General features: G+C 36.2%; 1 protein-coding gene across 6 annotated transcripts in view; it reads left to right on the forward strand.

The window, feature by feature from the left end:
• Window positions 1-1265: 1265 nt before the first annotated feature.
• The window catches only part of LOC132109392 (mediator of RNA polymerase II transcription subunit 12), a 43886-nt gene continuing 24036 nt past the window's right edge, over window positions 1266-21115 (forward strand). For 4 of the 6 annotated variants that reach the window (XM_059515422.1, XM_059515425.1, XM_059515426.1 and 1 more), the window contains exons 1-19: window positions 1266-1463; window positions 2545-2649; window positions 3128-3319; window positions 4281-4440; window positions 4572-4747; window positions 5296-5406; window positions 6576-6848; window positions 9050-9196; window positions 9284-9383; window positions 9481-9617; window positions 13121-13252; window positions 13590-13716; window positions 15595-15824; window positions 15923-15982; window positions 16690-16866; window positions 18450-18594; window positions 19267-19385; window positions 19684-19827; window positions 20277-20440. In XM_059515422.1, the coding sequence (XP_059371405.1) occupies window positions 1362-1463; window positions 2545-2649; window positions 3128-3319; window positions 4281-4440; window positions 4572-4747; window positions 5296-5406; window positions 6576-6848; window positions 9050-9196; window positions 9284-9383; window positions 9481-9617; window positions 13121-13252; window positions 13590-13716; window positions 15595-15824; window positions 15923-15982; window positions 16690-16866; window positions 18450-18594; window positions 19267-19385; window positions 19684-19827; window positions 20277-20440 (2801 nt within the window). In that variant the 5' untranslated portion in view covers window positions 1266-1361. The remainder of the gene's footprint in view (window positions 1464-2544; window positions 2650-3127; window positions 3320-4280; window positions 4441-4571; window positions 4748-5295; window positions 5407-6575; window positions 6849-9049; window positions 9197-9283; window positions 9384-9480; window positions 9618-13120; window positions 13253-13589; window positions 13717-15594; window positions 15825-15922; window positions 15983-16689; window positions 16867-18449; window positions 18595-19266; window positions 19386-19683; window positions 19828-20276; window positions 20441-21115) is intronic. The other 2 variants (XM_059515423.1, XM_059515427.1) reach the window with 1 other exon arrangement.

Consider the following 21115-nt stretch of genomic DNA (forward strand, 5'->3'; position numbering starts at 1 on the left):
TGTGTGTGTGTGTGTGTGTGTGTGTGTGTGTGGCACAGTTAAACCCTAGTAAAAAAAAAAAAAGTAATTGACCTTGTGGAGACACTTTTTGGGGAAACTATTCATAAATCATTATATTATTTTATTTATTGAAAGTTTTAAAATATAATAAATGTTTTCTGTAAGGGTTAAGGGGATAAAATATACAGTATAAATTGTTTATGGGAAGTTACAATATAACTTGAAAACCCAACGTTTGTGTGTGTTTTATTAGCTTAGAGTCAATTTTCATGTGGTTTATAATTGTGTTATTTTACCTGTCTGGACTGTTTTTTTTTTTTTTTTGACATGGCATATATTATATAAAGACAAAGGTTATATGAACATTATGTATGAAATATTACTCATCCATGGCACTCATTTAAGACTTTTATCATCCTGAACAGTAAATTATAGGATAAGCATTTTTCATTTGATTTTCATCATTCATTCAAAACAACACAAAGCAAATAAACAACAATAACGCTGTGGGACCTTCTGATATAACAAGGAAAAATGCCTAATTTCCAGGGTTCCTTTAGCATTTTTATTTATTTCAGTTGTTTATTGAGATAATTTCAAGATGCCAACTGGAAAGAGACCTTTAAGATCTAGACTTTTTTTATCAAAATAAAATTAGGTATCATTTAAGATTGTTTATCGTATTTATCCTAATTGTAAAGTTTGTAAATTGATTGACTTGAAGTGTGTTTTATGTAAAGAGGAAAGGATTGTATTTATACAAAATGATTTTGGTGTGATTTGGCTTGTTTTTTTTTTCAAACAAAAATACTATTTAGTTTTATTTTTTTCATGAGCACACTGTTGACTTTGAAGTATGATATATACAGTATAGTAAATTTACTTATTATATATGGAAAATTATTCATCCACAAATGAAAACGGATAGTGAAAATACAAGTAAAAATACAAGAAAATAATTTTTCTACCAATTTTAAAATAGAAATTAAAATAAACAAGAAATAACGAAGCGAAAAATTATTTTGAAACCTTAAATATATATTTTAATAATTATTTATATAACTATGTGTACTTGTTATGGACGTAAATGTCTTATTGCTTTTCCTATTTTATATATTTTTTAATTGTCTCTGTTTTTTATTATACATATATATATGTGTGTGTGTTATTGCCCTTGCATGTTCATTGTTCTAAAAATTGCAATAATAAAAAAAATCCGTTTGTTTTACTGGAGGGACTTTTATGTTGTCTCGTGTTTACCCATCATTCTTGTCGGAGCGGAAGCAGCGGTGAAGCGGCGGAGCTCTAGCCGCAGAAGGAGCGCTCAGGATCGGCCACACACCGGCTGACATGCCGAGGGGATGATGGCTGCCTTCGGCATTCTGAGCTACGAACACAGGCCTCTCAAACGGCCCAGACTCGGTCCTCCCGACGTTTATCCACAGGACCCGAAGCAAAAAGAGGTTAGACGATTTTCTCTCTCCCTCTGTATCGACATTTACTATTTAAATAGCGAATTAAAGTGTGTTTTCCAGGGCTGTTAGGATCAGGCCCCGCCGTCTGCTAACGGCCAATAACAATGAAACCAACGGCTCGGTTAACTAGACAGAAAAACAAAAATTTTGCCTCAAATTCATATCTTTAGTTGTTATTCCAGATGGTTAAGGAGTAGAAAGGGTCATTTTATTTGTGAAACCCAGCTTTAAAAATGATTTGAGAATCTGTATTTACCGTGGTTTGTATTTAAAGCGCTTTCATCGTTACAGTGCCTTTTAAAAAGGGCCACATATGAAACCTCCAACCGTTTTAAATAATTATTTTATGTATTTTAATAAATAAATAAATTTATACTACTTGAAAATAAATAGTTAAGATGTAAACAATCCCAAAATAGCCTGTTAGTACGGTAGTGCTGTCTGTCTGTATGTGTATGTTCGTTGACAACTCTTCTTAAATTGATATATTTCTGATGGATTCGTTTTAAAACCTAGAAAACTAGACAACATTTCTGAGTATCATGGGTTCGTAAAGTATATTAGAAAAGAGAGAAATTATGCTCGTTCCTGTGATTCCTTAAAATGCATTTCAGGGAGCTATTTCAGTCTCAGTTGTCAGAAAAAGGAAACAACAGAAAATACATATGAAAGTATTTTTGAATATCCGTTTCTTTTTATAGAGTGCTTCATAAGTTATATATATATATATATATCACATGCAATGTAATGCAAAAAATTATATATATATATATATATATATATATATATATATATATATATATATATATATAATAGCACATGCAATGCAACATTTTAAAAAAATATATATATATAAATATCGCATTGCATGTGATGTCGTCTTATTGTTCCAACAGATTTTTCAGTGTTATATAGTATAGTGTGACATTGTTTGTCGTCTTGATGCATTTTGAGAGTTCATTAGGATGAATAAGTGATTAAGTCTGACTGACCTTCCAGCACAATGACATGAAAATAGATGCATGTACGAGTCATTTAATAACTGAAACTATCACCCTCTCATGGTTAGGATGATTTGACGGCATTGAACGTCAAGCAAGGATTTAACAACCAGCCGGCTGTTTCAGGCGATGAGCATGGCAGCGCTAAAAATGTCAATTTCAACTCTTCAAAGGTAAGATTATCACTGCAGAGGTTATCTGCATGCATGCATTTTATCAGTCAAATCCTCACTCTTTTAAAAATTGTCGGAAACACAGAGCTTTGTCTATTTTTGTCTATTGTGGTAAAAATAGACCCTTACAGATATGTAATGATGGTAAAAAATAAAATGAACCGAGTTTATTAAATAATCTTATTTGTGCATGTTTCAGTGCTCAGACTTAATTTGATTAAATGGGACATTAAAAGGATTATATGATAATGAATGGATGGATAAATGTGACCCTGGAACACAAAATCAGTCACAAGGGTAAAAAGTAAGTAAAGTTGCTACAAATATACCCCAGAGACTTAAGACTGCTTTTGTGCTCCAGGGTCACAGATGTATATAAAAGAAACTAAGTAATACACAAGTGCTTAATATCAAATGAAGATCTTGAAGTCGAAGTCAACCCTGAATCAATTTTTCCTGTTTCCCTTCTGTTTTTCAGATCAGCTCAAACTTCAGCAGCATCATTGCGGAGAAGTTACGCTGCAACACGTTTCCAGACACTGGCAAGAGGAAGCCGCAGGTCAATCAGAAGGACAACTTCTGGCTCGTCACAGCGCGCTCGCAGAGCTCCATTAATAACTGGTTCACAGACTTAGCCGGCACCAAACCCTTGACTCAGCTCGCTAAAAAGGTTTGCTTTTGCCTTCCTTCTGAGTATAAACTCTGAACAGATCACTTGTGCAGATCCAGAACATCACAAAATCTTCTAAGCATTACAACTAGGGCTGTCAAAGTAGCTGAAAAACACAATTCGAATTTTGTACTTAAATATGATCAAAATTCGAATTTAAAATGCATGATTTAAGTTAGTGTGAAGAAAAGCGTTTGGCTTCTCTCCTGAGGCCACAAGAGGGTGCATTGAGCAAAATATTGCTAATGCACGTTTATTCAAAGCATTAGAAAACATGACTGGGTGGAAAGAAATACATAATATTTAAAATGTTTATAAACCAAATATAATTAATTAAGTTGCTTAAACGACTATAAACAAAACAGCATCATGTATGCATGCATAGTTAAATACAAAGGGCGAAAAGCTAGTCACACAGAATACATTTAATATATATGCATCTCATGTTTTTAAATATAAAAACATGAGATGCATATATATTAAATGTATTCTGTGTGACTAGCTTTTCGCACTTTGTATTTAACTATGCATTAGTGTTGTCACAATACCAAAATTATTGTTTGGATACCGATACCTAGTCAAGAATTGCGATTTCGATAATTTTTTTTCGATACTTTTCCTGAAAAGGGAAAATACACTCAAATATCATTGCTGTGCATGCATACATGATGCTGTTTTGTTTATAGTCTTTTAAGCAACTTAATTAATTATATTTGGTCTCGAGATATGTTTACAAAAAATTAAACATGCAGTCTTTCTAAACATGCAGAATGTGAAGTATACCCGGGGCTTATAATACAGCCTCCTTAATGCACACCTAAAATTTAAACGCAACGTTTTTGCGAATATCGACGAATATTCAAAAGATTTTTTTTTTTTTTTTTTGACAGCCCAATTAATACATTGGTCAAGTGGATTTTTAAGCTTGCTTTAGACTGAATGCTGTATGTGTGCACTAAAGGTTCCCATCTTCAGCAAGAAAGAGGAAGTGTTTGGCTATCTTGCCAAATACTCTGTGCCAGTGATGCGATCCGCTTGGATGATTAAAATGACGTGTGCGTATCACGCTGCTATTACTGAAACCAAGGTGAAGAAGAGGCATGTCATTGACCCCTGCATAGGTTAGTGTGGTTATTGTGCATCACTCGTGCAATACTTCAGCTCTGTCAAACATGCAGCACTGTCCTGGGAATGAAGATGTTTGGTGGGCTGTGTGCTGCAATGCCTTACTGGCTTTATCTGGCTTCTGCAGAATGGACTCAGATCATAACGAAGTACCTGTGGGAGCAGCTGCAGAAGGTGGCAGAGTTTTACAGACAGTCTCCCAGCCAGGGCTGTGGGTCTCCTCTTCCTGCTCCTCCTGCTGAGGTGGAGACCGCCATGAAACAGTGGGAGTACAACGAGAAGCTGGCCATGTTCATGTTTCAGGTGCGTGGGCAACCTTTTAATTCACAGATGCAGTGATGTTGTCTTCAGGTTATACAGAGGGCTGTCAGTTTGCAAGCGAGTGCAACAAAGAAACATGGAAATATGTCTGACTAAGACCCCAAAAAAGAATTACCTTCTAACAGATGACGAATATTACATGATGTCATGCTAGATACAGATGCAAAAGATAGGCCTTTAATATAACGATCCCAAGTGTTATAAAAGGATTTAAGTGAGCCTGAGAAAATTATATTTTTATGATAAAATGTCTGTCTGAATTTGACACGATCACTTGTCATGCCACATTAAAGATATGTCATACTGCCCACTGTTACCATGTCTTAAAGGGATAGTTCACCCAAAAAATATAACTCTGTCATCATTTATTTCGTTCCAGTTGCTTTCATATTGTTGAATATAACGACATAAATGATGACAGAGTTTTAATGTTTGGGTGAACTGTCCCTTTAAAGGATTTATCAAAAGGGGAGTGTTTTTGTGTATGTTGGTGGGATTGTTTATTGTGTGCATGTGTACATGTGTGACAGGACGGCATGTTAGACAGACACGAGTTCCTCACCTGGGTGCTGGAGTGTTTTGAGAAGATCAGACCTGGAGAGGACGAGCTTCTGCGGTTCCTGCTGCCGCTCCTGTTACAGGTGTGTTAACACAGCACACTCGCTTTTAATTGGTTACACTTTTATATTAAATTTACACATTGCAAAATTGTTTATTGGGCTGATATTTGAATATCATTGGTATGCTAGTTTATTAATTCTATTGTGAATTATTTATTTACTATTTTCAGTCAAATCTTTTAGCTTTTTATATAGCTTAAGTTTTAGTTTTTCGTTTTAATTTTTAATTTTTTTTTATAAATGCATTGATTTTATTTCAGTTAATGTTTGAGTCATTCCCTGTCAACTCAACCAGGGGTCCGATTTTTTAAGTTTGATTAAAAAAAAACAAATTCTAGTGAAAGTAATGCATTAATGAAGACAAGAGCTAAAATATTAAATGTCATGGATATATATATTTACTGAGTACTCTTGTAGGAGAGAGTCAAAATGGCAATTTTCACCTGAGATACAGAGCCAAATTACAGCATGGTAAAAATTACTTTGCAGCAGCATTGTTATTTTAACACAGTCCAAATCTGTTGACTTTAGCAGTCTTTGTTGCTATCTTCTTTATATGCCAATAGTGACAGTTCAAAAATGGGGGAAAATGGCTTCTTGAGTTTTTTCTCCAATGTTTGCATACCTGTAACTCAAAGACCTCTATCAAAGATGTATTTAATACCCTTTTAGATTTACTTTCCTTTTTGCATCTTGATTTTTAAGGCCCATGTTTGACTCCAGGTTTAAAATGTAAAATTGTACATATTTCCAGCGGCCAGAAACCAAATGTGGTTTTCACTTTGCATTCAGCTGATACTTTTTCTTTTAAAGATGCATGTTTGAAGAATAAATCATCTTGAAACTAGAAAGATGCCTTGTTGAAATATTTGCATTGCTTTCCGAGAGCAAGAAATATTATTATTATTATTATCAGTCCAAAGTTTGCGTGCATGTAACTTGAGAAGTATTAAAAACATAAATTCCCACCAGAATGTGACTCAATGTCAAATTTGTTGAATTTTACCCATTTTTATCCCGAACAATAAAAGTATATTACTTTCAGTTTGGTTTAACACAGTTTTACCAGAGATTTCTGCAGATTGTCTCCCAAAATCAGGGCAGAGGACACATAAACAATTGAATCTGTCTTGACATGGTTGCTTATAAAATGGATTTTGATCATTTTGACCCGTCTTCATTTTACTCAGTACTCTGGAGAGTTTGTGCAGTCAGCCTACTTATCGAGACGGCTGGCGTATTTCTGCACACGCCGGCTCAATCTGCTGCTGAGCGATGGCAGTCTTGGACCAGGTCCAGGCGGACACCCTTCACACGGCATTTCGGCACAGCAAGGGAACGCTCTGCCCCCCACCCCGACCTCCCAGCCTGCAGGGGGCAACCAGCCCCAAACGCCCTTCACAGACTTCTACATCTGCCCCCAGCACAGGCCCGTGGTGTTTGGACTCAGCTGCATGCTGCAGGTAATGGCTTGATTCCTTGAGTAACTCAGATACAAAAAAATAATTTGCCTCTAGGCTTCCTTTAGTCCTTTTACTGTCTCCCCATGGACTATTATTACTGATGCACAATCCGATAAACCCTGGACCGTAGACTTAATAAGTGCTGGACATATTTAAGACCGTAAATCAATATGGTGGCTACTTATGATGTTCATGTTGATCATCTCATTCTCTCTCTGTGAAACACAGACACACACTCAGACACAGCTATGCATAAAAATACCACAAAATTAGAGTCAATATTAGACGAAGAGTCCCAGGTTTCACCTCAAAAATCAGCATTATTACAAATGTGATACTGATTTTATGCAACAGTTCAATAACCAAGAAGTTTAGATTAAGAGTCTTGCGGTTTACATGCCGTATTGTATGTTTTTGCTCTATTTCGCCAACAGAAATAGATTCCAAACAAAGCCACAGTGCTGTTTTGCGAACGGTGTTTCGTTCCTGAATGAATCAACCATTTAAATGATTCAGTTCAATCACAATGACTGGCGGTTTTCATTTCACATTTAAAGTCTCTTTTCATTTTTAGAATAATTGCAAATATCAGTATAAAATTTTTTCGGTTTTAAATAACAAAATATTATTTATGCATTTGTAAGGGCAGGTTAAATAGTGTTTAAATAGGCCTACATTTAAATGCCTCTTCGGATGCAGTTTTTTGCATGCTTTTGATACTGATATAATTTTTTTGTTAACAGCCCAAATGTCTTATTATTCCAATTGACTGATTAAATGTAATAATTTTACTCAAAAGATGATGCATACAAAAAAAAAGGCTTTATAAAGGTAAAAATTCCCATAAAATGTAAAAAATTATTTAATCTTATTGAAACACAATAATTTCTATAACTTCTGTGTTCTGAACAGCACTATTATTTATTTTAATTATTTTGATTTATGCCTTAGTTTTAGGTTGTAATGTTTACCTTTTTAAAGTAATGTGAAATTAATTTTTGTATTTATCATTTTTAGTTTATTTTTTTCTATTAGTATTTACATTTTGAATGTAATTTGGCAATTAAATGCATTAAATGGGTTTAGCTTTCACAGTTATTAATGTATGCCATTTCAATAATACATTATTTTTATTTTTCTAAAGAAGAAACAAATTAGGTTTATTTTAAGAGACCTATCTTATTATCTCTTGTATATTTATTATTGCTCTTTAATAAAGAAGAATAACTTGTATCCGATTACTCAATCAATGGAATAATCGATAGAATACTTGATAAATCTTCAATAGCTGCAGTGCTATGGCATACATTAGGGATGGAATGATTACAGATCAATCATGATAGTTTATTCATGATAAAATTCCCATGGTTAGTATTACCGCTTCATATTTTAATTATCATTAAAACCATATTTGATTACCGCAATTTGAAAAACTGAGGATAAATAAATACTGTCCAGCATAAAGTACAGTTTTCAATGTTTTCAAAGATTAAATGGTATTTTATGTTCATCTATGCTCCATGTAATACCTAATAAAGTAATGTTCTTAATCCCAATGCCGCTTCGTTCACAGAGGTGATGGGAAACGGTAGTAAATCTTCTGTTCAATAAGCGCCACCTAGTGTCAGAAAGTGGGTTTACAGATAGTTATATTTATATTCAGCTTGCGTGCAGGTTTTGTCTGGCCAAAATACGGACAGAATTTGTGTGCCCTGCTGTAAAATTGATGAAAAACAAGCTTATGTGGATTCTACATGTTTAAACAGTTCGGATAAGATATCTAGAATCATTTATGGAGCAGAAAAAAAACAAAAAAAAACATCAGTTATCATTTTGAGTTTTGACTTAACTCTTTTTCTTTATTTAAACGCTGACATGTGAGCTTTACCATTTTATGAAACCTTTTCAAAGTTTTATTTGAACATTTCATGCGTTTTATCAGATAAACTGTTGTCAAGTTGTCATTTAAAAGCTGGACATTATTGGTAATGTTGATGTTTTAGTGTTTAAAAAAAAAAATCAAATTTTATTTGTTGTTTGATTTTGCTTATAAAACTTGTTTTTTTTTGTTTTTGAACATTTCCAGCACATTTTAACAAAAATACTGATACATACTGTTATATCTCTAGTGTATATATATATATATATATATATATGCTGCGTTTCTCTTGACACTGGTTTTATTGTGTTTGTTCCTCTAGAGTATCGTGTTGTGTTGTCCCAGCGCTCTGGTCTGGCACTACTCTCTGACAGATAGTCGTAATAAGACCGGCTCACCATTAGACCTCTTGCCAATCGCCCCATCGAACCTGCCCATGCCCGGGGGCAACAGCAGCTTTAACCAGCAGGTTTGACATCTTGATTTCACATCATCTGATCTACCGGCACTTCATCTGATCACAGCGCTTCATCTAAAGCAATGTGATGTTTCTCAGGTCCGTGTCAAGGTGAGGGAGATTGAAGAGCAGATCAAAGAGAGAGGGCAGGCGGTGGAGTTTCGCTGGTCTTTCGATAAGTGTCAGGAGACGACTGCAGGTGGGCATGAACGAACTCTTCGGCATCTCCGTATGAACAGGACTTGATTTATCCCGGTTAAGCCTGTGTAAAATATCATCCTTGGTGTGTCCGGTAGGTTTCACCATCAGCCGCGTCCTGCATACGTTGGAGGTTTTGGATAACCACAGCTTTGAGAAGTCAGACTTCAGCAATTCCTTGGATTCGCTGTATAACCGGATCTTCGGCTCGGGACAGAGCAAAGATGGACATGAGGTACAGACAATTGTGTTTTTAATTTGTTGTTATGAGGTTTCACTGATTTTCAGAGGTTTGGGGTCAGTACGTAACAGAATTAGAAAACTTATTCACTTAACTATGACTTCTCCCTCAATAAATTCTTATTTGCTGCTTGTTAATAGTTACTAAGGTAGTTGTTAAGTTTAGGTGTAGGTTAAGATTAGGGATGTAGAATAAGCCATTAACGTGCTTAATTAGTACTAATAAATGGCTAATATTCTAGTAATATTCATGCTAATAAGCAACTAGTTAAGAGACCCTAAAATAGTTTTACAGTCTATGATTAGACTGTTTGTTTTTTTTTATTTTATTATATGCCATCTTATCCAGTAGAGGGCACTCTAGAGGTGTTGTAGCGTAGGCCCTTGACCAAATCAAGCGAATAATAGCTAGCTTACGGTGTACATTTTAGGACATCCTCAGACCTCAGTCATTAAATGAAAAGGCGTCATGCCTCAGACTAAAAGGCTTCAGTCATCGGACAAAACGGCATCGCGCCTCGGGACTGAAAAGCTTCAGGTCTCAGGAAAAACGACGTCAGTTGTCAGGTCTCATACAATTAGGCATCAGACGAAACGGACTCAGGTGAAGTATCGCGTTGCCCCGCCCCATGTGACGTCACACGCACGCCGTTCAGAGGAAGTGGTAAATAATGGTTGATTGATGGCAAAAAGAGGTAGGCAGTAGGGGTGTAACGGTTCACAAAATTCACGGTTCGATACGATACACTGGTGTCACGGTTCGGTTCGGTACGTTTTAGATACAGCAAAAAGAAAAAATTGGCAGCTAAATTTCCTTGATTTTTTAAAAATCTTTTATTTATTAAAACTAATAAAGTATGTTTTTTTTGTTTGTTTTTTTACATTGAACAATGATGGAGCTATTCTTTACCCATCTTCTATAGTGTTTTCTTAGCAGCATACTGTATAAAACAAAAACAGCTCCTTATAAAAAAATTTAAATGTTATATTATTGTAGTAGTTATGAACAAATACAAAGATGTAACTTTTTATATGGAACTCTATAACTACTTATATTGAGTGTGTTTTTACTCAATTGGTTCTCTATAGGGCTTATGTTTTTTGGAACAAAGCAGGAATTACGGTCTGTCTGAAATGGGCTCGTGAAGGAATATTGTAACTGGGCTCAATTACATTAAGCATGTTCTTAAAACCTACGTTTTCCACTACAGAGTATATGGGCCTTTCAGACAGGACGCGGTATGCGCGGCGCTTGCCGCCGGGTTCAGCGTTGCCCTTCAGATACAACGCGATTTGGGTGCGCTGCGCTATGGCGTAGGCGGAGTTTCAAAAACTTTTAGCGGGAGCTCTATCATAGTCTGTTGTTCCTTGAATGGAGATATGTCTCCATGACACAGGTTTCCTTGCGATGTCCCTATACTACCTCAAACTTGTATCGTACAGCTCAGGAAATTCTGACACACACAGTACTGTACTAGCCGTTCATTAATTTTGATTTCCGTGCTTGTTTTGGATCCTATTGGTCGCGCTGGTAATCGTTACAGAGTGCAGTGGCAAAAGTTGAACTATTTTGAACTTTGACCGCGGCGTGCACGCAAATAATGCGCACCTCTGCGCTTGCGCTTTGGTCGACGCAGCAACAAAACGTCCTTGCGTGGAGCAAGCCATTGAGATGAATGGGATTTATAGCGCAGAGCCACGCATACCGCGTCCTGTGTGAAAGGCCCATAAAGGCGCTCGCTCACTCAGTAATACGCGCTGAAGGCTCGTTGCAAAATGGCCAATGCATTTAACAGACCAGAAATAGAAGATTCTCCAATAACCAACAGGTCTGGTGTTTGGGTGCACTTGAATCCAAAGTGCACCCAAACACCAGACCTGTTGGTTATTGGAGGATCTTCTATTTCTGGTCTGTTAAACGCATTGGCCATTTTGCAATGAGTCTTCAGCGCGTATTACTGAGTGAGCGAGCGCCTGACTGAGTAGCCTAACATAAACTTATAAGTTGGTGTTTTTTTCTTCTTCGGGGGTGTCAGGGGCATTGCCTGTTACGTCGTTTGGGTTATTGGGCTACCTTGTTGAACGCATATCATTATATATCACAATTTTTTTATTATTTTCCAAATATAATTAATTAGTCCAACGAACCGTTCGGTCCATAATGCGTACCGCGTACTGAACCAAAAGCCTAGTACCGAACGGTTCAATACGAATACGAGTATCGTTACACCCCTAGTAGGCAGTGTCTGATATATTATATTTTAACAGTTTTATTCAAATGTTACACTAATTAAGTTATATAGGGAAGAGAACATGCATTTCGAGAGTCATGTATGCACGTTTAAAAAGTTAGTAGCCATATTGCAACCAGCAAGCTTTTATTTTGGCAAAGTAGTAAAATTACCCTTACAAAAAATAACCATGGTTTTACTATATATATTATATATATATAACACCAGAACGCGATACTCCACCTGAGTCCGTTTCATCTAATGCCTAATTGTATGAGACCTGACGTCGTTTTTCCTGAGACCTGAAGCTTATCAGTCCCGAGGCGCGATGCCGTTTTGTTTGATGACTGAAGCCTTTTAGTCTGAGGCATGACGCCATGACGATGTATATATTAGAATATATTCGAATACATTGCATGATATTCGATATCCGTTCGAATTAGATTTTTCTTAAAAGTGACGACAGCCCTAGTATGTATGTATGTATGTATGTATGTATGTATGTATGTATAAAATTTGTTTTTGTTTTTTTAAATAAGAAGTGAAATTAATAAGAAATTAAATTTATCAGAAATGACAGTAAAGACAATCATGTTACAGAAGATTTCCATTTCAAATAAATGTTTATCAAAGAATCCTAAAATAAAATAATCTCTGTTTTTAACCTTGATAAAAATAAGAAATATTCAAATCGGCATATTAGAAAACCGTAATTTAAATCGTAATATTCCACAATTGAACTTTTTTTAACTGTATTTTTTTTTGTATCAAATAAATGCAGCCTTTGTGAGAATAAGAGACTTCAAAAACATTGAAAGAATCCGAATCAGAAAGAATTATTCGCCAAGTGTGTGCAAACACACAAGACATACATATCTAACATGAGAACAAAAAATAAAAATACATTTTGCAAGACTCAGCAATAAATAATGTGAAAGAATCTGGAACAGTATATCGATTAACGTACAGATAAAGATGCATATGTATTTACATAATACTTGAGAAGGCAAAAAATACAGATATAGAATGAATTACGGAACTGAATTACAGAACACAGGTAATGATTTATATGTTAGCTGTTTAAACTGGAGAAATCTTACCAAACCCAAATGTTTAAATGGTAGCATACTAATGATGGACAGTTATACATTTTAATCAGACACGTAAGTGCTGCTTCGACAGCTGTTCATCAGCGTAAATAAAATGCAGTAACTATGTAATACTAGTTATGTAACGCTCTGATGTTTGATGTATAATGTCACTGTAGATGAGTCCAGACGACGATGCGGTGGTGACCCTGCTGTGTGAGTGGGCTGTTTCCTGTAAAAGGTCCGGGCCGCACAGAGCCATGGTGGTGGCCAAACTCCTGGAGAAGAGGCAGACGGAGATTGAGGCCGAGGTGCTGCTGGGAAACATTATATTTACATTATGAATTTGGTATTCAATGGTATTCAAGTTACTTATTTTAATGCTTACATTTTCTTAGTTATCCAAAAAGCTGTTACAGAAAACAGCTCTCCATGCTGCTTCGCTAAAGATAGACACCTAGGCTATTTTTGATGGACAATAAATAATAATAATCATCTTGCTATTATCAAAGGCATCAGCAACAGGCGACATCACTGTCTATCGTCCATGATACTACTGTCTATTGGCACAAACGTATTATAAATATGGTTTGGTTATATCCAGCTGCACAGTTTTCACAGGGATATGTTCCTCCTGTGTGTTTTTAGCGGTGTGGAGAGTCGGAGGTCGTGGATGAGAAGTGCTCGGTGTCCTCAGGGTCTCTGTCTGCCGCCACTCTGCCTGTTTTCCAAGACGTCCTGCTGCAGTTCCTGGACACACAAGCACCTGTGCTCAGTGAGTTCATGTTTTAGCATCGGTAGGGTTTTCTGTCCAGTTCCAATCTCTGGACAAAGCTAGATTTTCAGAGCTTGAGCTTTTGCTTTACTTTTAGCTCTAGGACAAATACAAAAGGAACGGCAATGGCATTTTTTATTTTATTTTTTTAATTTGCATAGATTCGATGTCCTGCCTACAAGCAGAAAAAAATTTACTCTTTTAAGAAATATGATTTAAACTTTCTTTTTTTTCCCTTTTTTTTTTTTGGAGACCTTACCATATGATTCAATTGGTCTGCAATGAACAAGCAGATAAAGCAGCTAAGGAAGCTTTAACAAAATGTAATATTCCTGTATCTGATGTGAAAACCTATATTGGATCTGTGCATTAATAATAAATGGCGAATGGAATTAATGCATATACAACAAAACAGACCACAGAAACAGTCATAAGGGTACACTTTTTAAAATTGAGATTTATGCATCATCTGATAGCTGAATAACTGAATAAGTTTTTCATTGATGTATAGTTGAGATACTATTTGAAAGTCTGGAATATGAGGGTGCAAAAAAATTTAAATATTGAGAAAATCACATTTTAAAGTTGTCCAATTGAATTCTTAGCAATGCATATTACTCAAAAAATTTTGTTTTCAAATATTTACAGTAGTAAACTTACTAAATATCCTCATGGAACATAATCTTTACTTAATATCCTAATGATTTTTTGGCATAAAAGAAAAATCTATAATTTTGAATTTAATTGTGGAGGGAAAAAACATGCAAGCTTATTTTACTTTTCTTTTTGTTTTCATTTTGAAAAGCTTATCTTATCTTTGCTGTTTACCTCACGTTATGCTAAGGAGGCTCTCTTTTATTTCTTTTTATTTGAGTCCTCGGTGTTTACTAAGCATTCTGTTATTTATTAGTCTGTATATAATACAGCATGTGGTGTATGCCATGCCTCATCTTATTTGTTCTTGAAAACCAACCAAGAAAGTTAGTTGCAAAAGAGCGACCATTAGGAAGAATGAGTCTGGAGCCCTGACTTGTTCATTGATTGCTACTTAAGAAATGTTATGTTATTGCAAATGATGCATTTAAATACTGTTAATGTTGGCATGAATATAGCCATTGTTGTTGATTTGGCATTAAAATTAGGAATGTCAAACGATTAATTGCAATTAATCGCATCCAAATACACACATGCATGTATATATTTAAGAAAGATATGCTATATTTAAATATAAAATATTTATATATTATATAAATTCTATATAAATATGCATATACATAGAAATTTTTGTTTAATATATACATGTGTGTGTGTGTGTGAGTGTATTCAAATGTGACGCTGGAGCACAAAACCTTAAGTCTTAAGTCTCTGGGGTATATTTGTAGCAATAGCCAACAATACATTGTAAGGATCAAAATTAGGATTTTTTTTTAATGCCAAAAATCATTAGGATATTAAATAAAGCTCATGTTCCATGAAGATATTTAGTAAACTTTTTACCATAAATACATCAAAACGTAATTTTTGATTAGTAATATGCATGGCTAAGAATTCATTTGGACAACTTTAAAGGTGATTTTCTCAGTATTTTGACTTTTTTTTTGCACCCTCAGATTCCAGATATTCAAATAATTGCGTCTCAGCCAAATAAATGGAAAGCATCAATGGAAAGCTTATTTAATCCGCTTTCAGATGTACAGGACACACGCACACATACTGTGCAAACACAAACTTTTATTTTGGATACGATTAATCACGATTAATCGTTCGACAGCCATAAATAAATATCTTTCCAGTTCCATGAACCACTTCAGAGATGGATTACACATTTAAATGAAGTATAACTGAACTAAGTCTAAATGCTTCTCTGTGTCTGTGAAGCTGAGCCCGGGAACGAGAGCGAGCGAGTGGAGTTCTCCAATCTCGTGCTCCTCTTCTGCGAGCTCATCCGTCATGACGTCTTCTCACACAACATCTACATGTGCACCCTCATCTCACGAGGCGACCTGGCCTCTGACTCCCATCTGCCCCGCCCACGCTCCCCCAGCGACGAGCCCTCCGACGAATCAGAGCGCAAAGAGCAGGATGCAGGAAGCAGTGTTAAAATGGAAGCAAGTAGCTTTTTTCTGTCAACATGTGGTGGAATGTAATTGGTTGGTTGGATGAAGTCTTACTTTATTGCTATTAATTCCATTGTGTTTTTTTTTAGGATACTGGTATGTCCGAGTCGATGGAGATAGATCACAACTCCAGCGCTAACTTTGATGAGGTTAGAGAAAGTGTTTTACTACACTTGTCTGTTTTGTACACTGCAAAAAAAATGCTTTTCTTACATAATTAGATTTTTTTTTGTCTTGTTTCCGGCCAAAATATCTAAACATTCTTAAATCAAGAAGGAAAAATATTTGTTTTTGGGAAAAAAACAAGTCAAAATTAAGTGAGTTTTTGCTTAAACAAGCAAAAGGGTAAGCAAAATAATCATCGTTAAAATGGAAAACGAGTGATAATTTAGCTGGCTTCAAGCAAAAACTGACTTGTTTTTTTATTTTGGTAACACTTTAGAATAATGGTCCATTAGTTAATGTTAGTTAACATGATCTAAGCAAGAACAATCTTTCTACAGCATTTATTAATCTTAATGTTAATTTCAACATTTACTAATGCATTATTCAAATCAAAAGTTGTGCTTGTTAACATTAGTTAATGCACTGTGAATAAGCATGAACTAACAATGAATAACTGTATTTTCATTTACTAGCATTAACAAAGATGAATAAATACAGTAATGTATTGTTCATTTTAATGAACTAATGGACCATTATTCTAAAGTGTTACCTTTTTTTTTTTTTAACAACAATAATTTTTACTTTTCTTGAAAATCTTGATTTAAGAATGTTTAGATATTTTGTCTGGAAACAAGACAAAAAAAATTCTAAGTCCTTGACTAAATGTCTAAATTGTGGTCTGAACCTTCAGCAGATGTTTTCTCCTCCAATGCACTGCGAGTCGAAGGGAAGCCCTTCCCCAGAGAAACCTGCCCCGGATCAGGAGAGCAAAAACACTGCCAAGGATAAGGGCATGGACCCGGCCTTCCCGCTGGTTTACGAGCAGCCCCGTCACATACAGTACGCCACACACTTCCCCATTCCTCAGGTGAGCTCGAGCAGGACTGATGGGAAATGATGCTTTCACAACATAGATATGGATGTGTTAAGAAGGTCACGCTATAGTTTAGGGATCAATTCTAACGCTTAACTGCAACTTTTGCCTCAATGAACTCCTAGTTAGTCCTACTTATTAATAGTTAGTAAGGAAGCTGTTAAGTGTTTGGTGGATTTAGGGATGCTACAAATGGTCATGCAGAATAAGACATTAACATGTGCTTTAGAAGTGCTAGTTAAATAATATGCATGCAAGTTAATAGTGAGAATTGGTACATAAACTGAAGTGTCACTGTTAAGAAATAACAAGGGTCTCTTTCAAGTAGCAAATGTCTTCCTTCAGGGTTTCCACAAACTGTTTTCAACATTGATTATGAATGATTCTTGATTAGAATGATTCCTGAAGGAGCATGTGACACTTAAGACTGGAGAAATAATGCTGAAAATTCAGTTTCGATCACAGGAATAAATGACATTTTAAAGTGTATTTAAAATGATGCTACATACACTTTTACAAGTTGTTTGAACTGAAATGTGTGTGTACACAAACACCCTCGAATAATAAAAATCCACCTAGTGCTTTTTTTTTTATCTGCTCAAATCTTTACCCCTTTCTCATAATCAAGCTGATCTCAGAAACCTGTGTGATGTCACACAAACAGGCCCCTCCCACAATAGTTTGATTGACAGTAGAGTCTTACCTTAGCTCCGCCCTTAGTGAGCCATCATCATTCCAGACAAGAATGATCCTCAGCGATTGCGGTGTTCTGTTGATGGATGTATTAGTGAACATAGCAGTCGTCATTTACTCCAGACATCTAAGAAGCAGTGGATTACGTTTGTTTTTGAAGGGAAGGTGCCCCGATCTACTTAAATTTGTTTATGTTCACGTGAATCGTTCGTGATCCAGCTTCACCTACAGCAGAAGTGAGTATAAGGTTTTTTAATTAATCTTTGCAAATCGCCTTTCCTAATAATGTGCCAATCAGCAAGTTTCACGATGAATGTGCATCTCGGAAGAGGGGGCGGGGTCAACAGAGCTCATTAACATTTAAAGGAAAATGCTACGAAACGGCATGCTCTTAAAAGAGCTGTTTTTGACAGGGTAAAAAAGGTGTTTTTAACACTGCCATTGAGAAAGTTTAACCAAACTGTGTTACAGACTTTAATAATCTACATGTTACAGACGGAAAAAAACAAACTGCATCCACTGTTCATTTAACGCTGGGTGCTTTATGAAGCAGAATAAGATTTTCTTTCCTTCACATTCAAAAACACACTCCTTTAGAGACTCCTTTGTGTGCGCTGATATCATGGAGGGCCATGCTTGGGGGGAAAAAGCATTTCTGAAACTTATGGAAGCAGTGTATTTGACAGAATTACTCCATCAAACATCCAAATTGTTTTTTTTCAACTTTGGCCATGTTTAGCATGAGAATCCAACTCTTTAACACTGTGGAACTCAGAACGCATGAAACCACAATAACCCCCCCCCCCTTTTAAAAAAAATTGTACCAAAGTTTTTGAATTGTATTGTATGTGACTAATATTGTGACTAAACTGGTTGTTTTTCAGGAGGAGAGCGCAAGTCACGAGTGTAACCAGCGTCTGGTGGTTCTCTATGGGGTTGGCAAACAGAGAGATGAAGCTCGGCACGCCATCAAGAAGATCACCAAAGACATCCTGAAGGTCCTCAACCGCAAGAGTACAGCAGAGACAGGTGCAACAATGAACACCACTCAAACCGTCACCCTTTGATGACTTTTACTCATTCTCTGGAAGTTTATTTGCAAAGGAATCAAAGAAGTTATTCATTAACCCTTATGTTGCTAGAAACCCTTGTTATTTTTTTCTTTCAAACACAGAATTTCACACATTTGCAGCTTTATAGCAACCAAACTATTTTTTACTGAGATCTTTACGTTCTCTTTTATTGCTGAGGTATGTTACGCAAATCATTTTGTGCTGCACGGTGACAGCACAATCAGTCTTGACTGCAGTTGTGTGCTTTAGCTTCACCTTTCGGCTCTGAGGGACACATTTAGATCTCCGTCTCTCCTCGAGGGCCGAATAGAAACCATTCATCATTAATGCTTAATTACATTAGTCTTTTTTTTTCTCCACTCTCCTCCATTATTGACGGTCTTACCTCTGTTGCTGTCATTGACTATTCATAGCTGTAGCCCCATCTCAATGCTAATAGCAATAATGGTCTTATTATATTCAAGCTTACCTGCCGATTCAGTCATAAAGTGCAACCCTGCGTTTGCTTTTATTTTTTAATGGAGTTGTAATTGAACATCCCATTATTTTCCTCACAGCAGCAGCCTGAGATATTAAACGGTGTGTGCTGTTTATTCATCAATCTTTGTCTTTTGTTTTCTTTCCTCAGGAGGTGAGGAAGGCCAGAAGAGGAAGAGGAGTAAACCCGAGGCTTTTCCCACCGCTGAAGACATTTTCTCTAAATTCCAGCACCTCTCACACTTTGACCAGCACCAGGTCACTTCTCAGGTCAGCCTGACTTCCATCAATGAGCTGCTGTGACCTGTTGTGGTTGTTTGTGTCTTAAACCCAGGGTTCACTAGGTAGTGCATATGCATTGATCACGCTCTCAGACACTGGAGTAGATTTCAAAAGATTGATTTTAAGCTAAATATGTTGATTCCAACAGGCAACTGGCTCTGAATTTCCAGAGTGTACACCTGGGCAACATTTGTATAGTGTATTCAAACCTACTAATTTAAGTTCACTGTAAATCTCATTAGTGTTCAGATGCAATTCAGTTGGGTAATACTGCTGTGTATCACAGGTGTCCAGGAATGTTATGGAACAGATCACCAGCTTTGCCTTAGGCATGTCCTACCACCTCCCACTGGTCCAACACATCCAGTTCATCTTCGACCTCATGGAGTATTCGCTCAATATAAGTGGCCTCATTGACTTTGCTATACAGGTATGACAGCTGATCCCAAAATATAATCTCTGTCTCTTTGTTTGGGGTCAAATAAATGCATTAAAATAGTCGTTTTTATTGGTTGACCGATATATCACCAAGGCCGATATATCGGCCGATATTTGTCCTTTTTTAAATATCGGCATTGCCCGATAAGTTTTTCTGCTTTGCCGATGTCTTAGACACTTATTTTGACTGCATGTGTTGTGTCCTGTATGACAGCTGATCCCAAAATATCACCTCTGATTCTCTGTTTGGGGTCATATGAATGCATTAAAATAGTCGTATTTAGTGGTCGACCAATATCGCCAATGCCGATAATATCGGCCGATATTTGTCTTTTATTTATTTATTTTCTCATATATCGACATCTGCCGATAAGTTTTTCTGCTTGGCCGGTATGTTCGAGACAGGACTTTTATTTTGACGGCGTGTGTTGTGTACTGTAGCTGTTGAACGAGTTGAGTTTGGTGGAAGCAGAGCTCCTGCTGAAGTCCTCCAACCTGGCGGGCAGTTACACTACAGGTCTCTGTCTGTGTATCGTGGCCGTTCTGCGGAGATACCACTCCTGCCTCATCCTCAATCCTGACCAGACCGCACAGGTCTTCGATGGGTACGTCATATTCAGGTCCACCACTCGATAGGATATTGCCATCCCATTTTTTTTTTGGAATGACATTAAAGCAAAAGTTACTTCCGGAAAAACATTTTCTGATCATTTACTCACCCCCATGACATCCAAGATATTAATGTTTTTTTTTCTTCAGTCACAAAGAAATTAAGGTCTTTGAAGAAAACATTCTCCATATAGGACTTCTAAGGTGATCAGTGATTTGAAGGTCCAAACTGCAGTCAATGCAGTTTCAAAGAGCTCCCAGTCGAGGAATAAGGGTCTAAATCTAGCGAAACAATTGGTAATTTTCTTTAAGAGATATACTTTTAACCACAAAAGCTTGGCTTGCATTACCTCTGCGATGCGCGTCTTTGTTTTACAAAATGCTAACATAAAAAAAATCAAATGCCCTTTACAAAAAAGCTAAAACAGTGAAATCGTGCAATTTTAAAGTTGGAGGATAAAATGAGTAACTTTTTAACCGAAGAACTAACTGTGCGTAATCTTTCCAACAGTATTATGTAATGTGTAAACTAGAGCAAGCTGTTAAAAAGTGTATAAATATATATATATATTTTTAAAGAAAATTACCAATTGTTTCGCTAGATAAGACCCTTATTCCTCAGCTGGGAGCTCTTTGAAGCTGCATTGACTGCAGTTTGGACCGTCAAATCA

The sequence above is a fragment of the Carassius carassius genome, chromosome 29 (genome assembly GCF_963082965.1).
Source record: "Carassius carassius chromosome 29, fCarCar2.1, whole genome shotgun sequence".
Taxonomy (NCBI): Eukaryota; Metazoa; Chordata; class Actinopteri; order Cypriniformes; family Cyprinidae; genus Carassius; species Carassius carassius.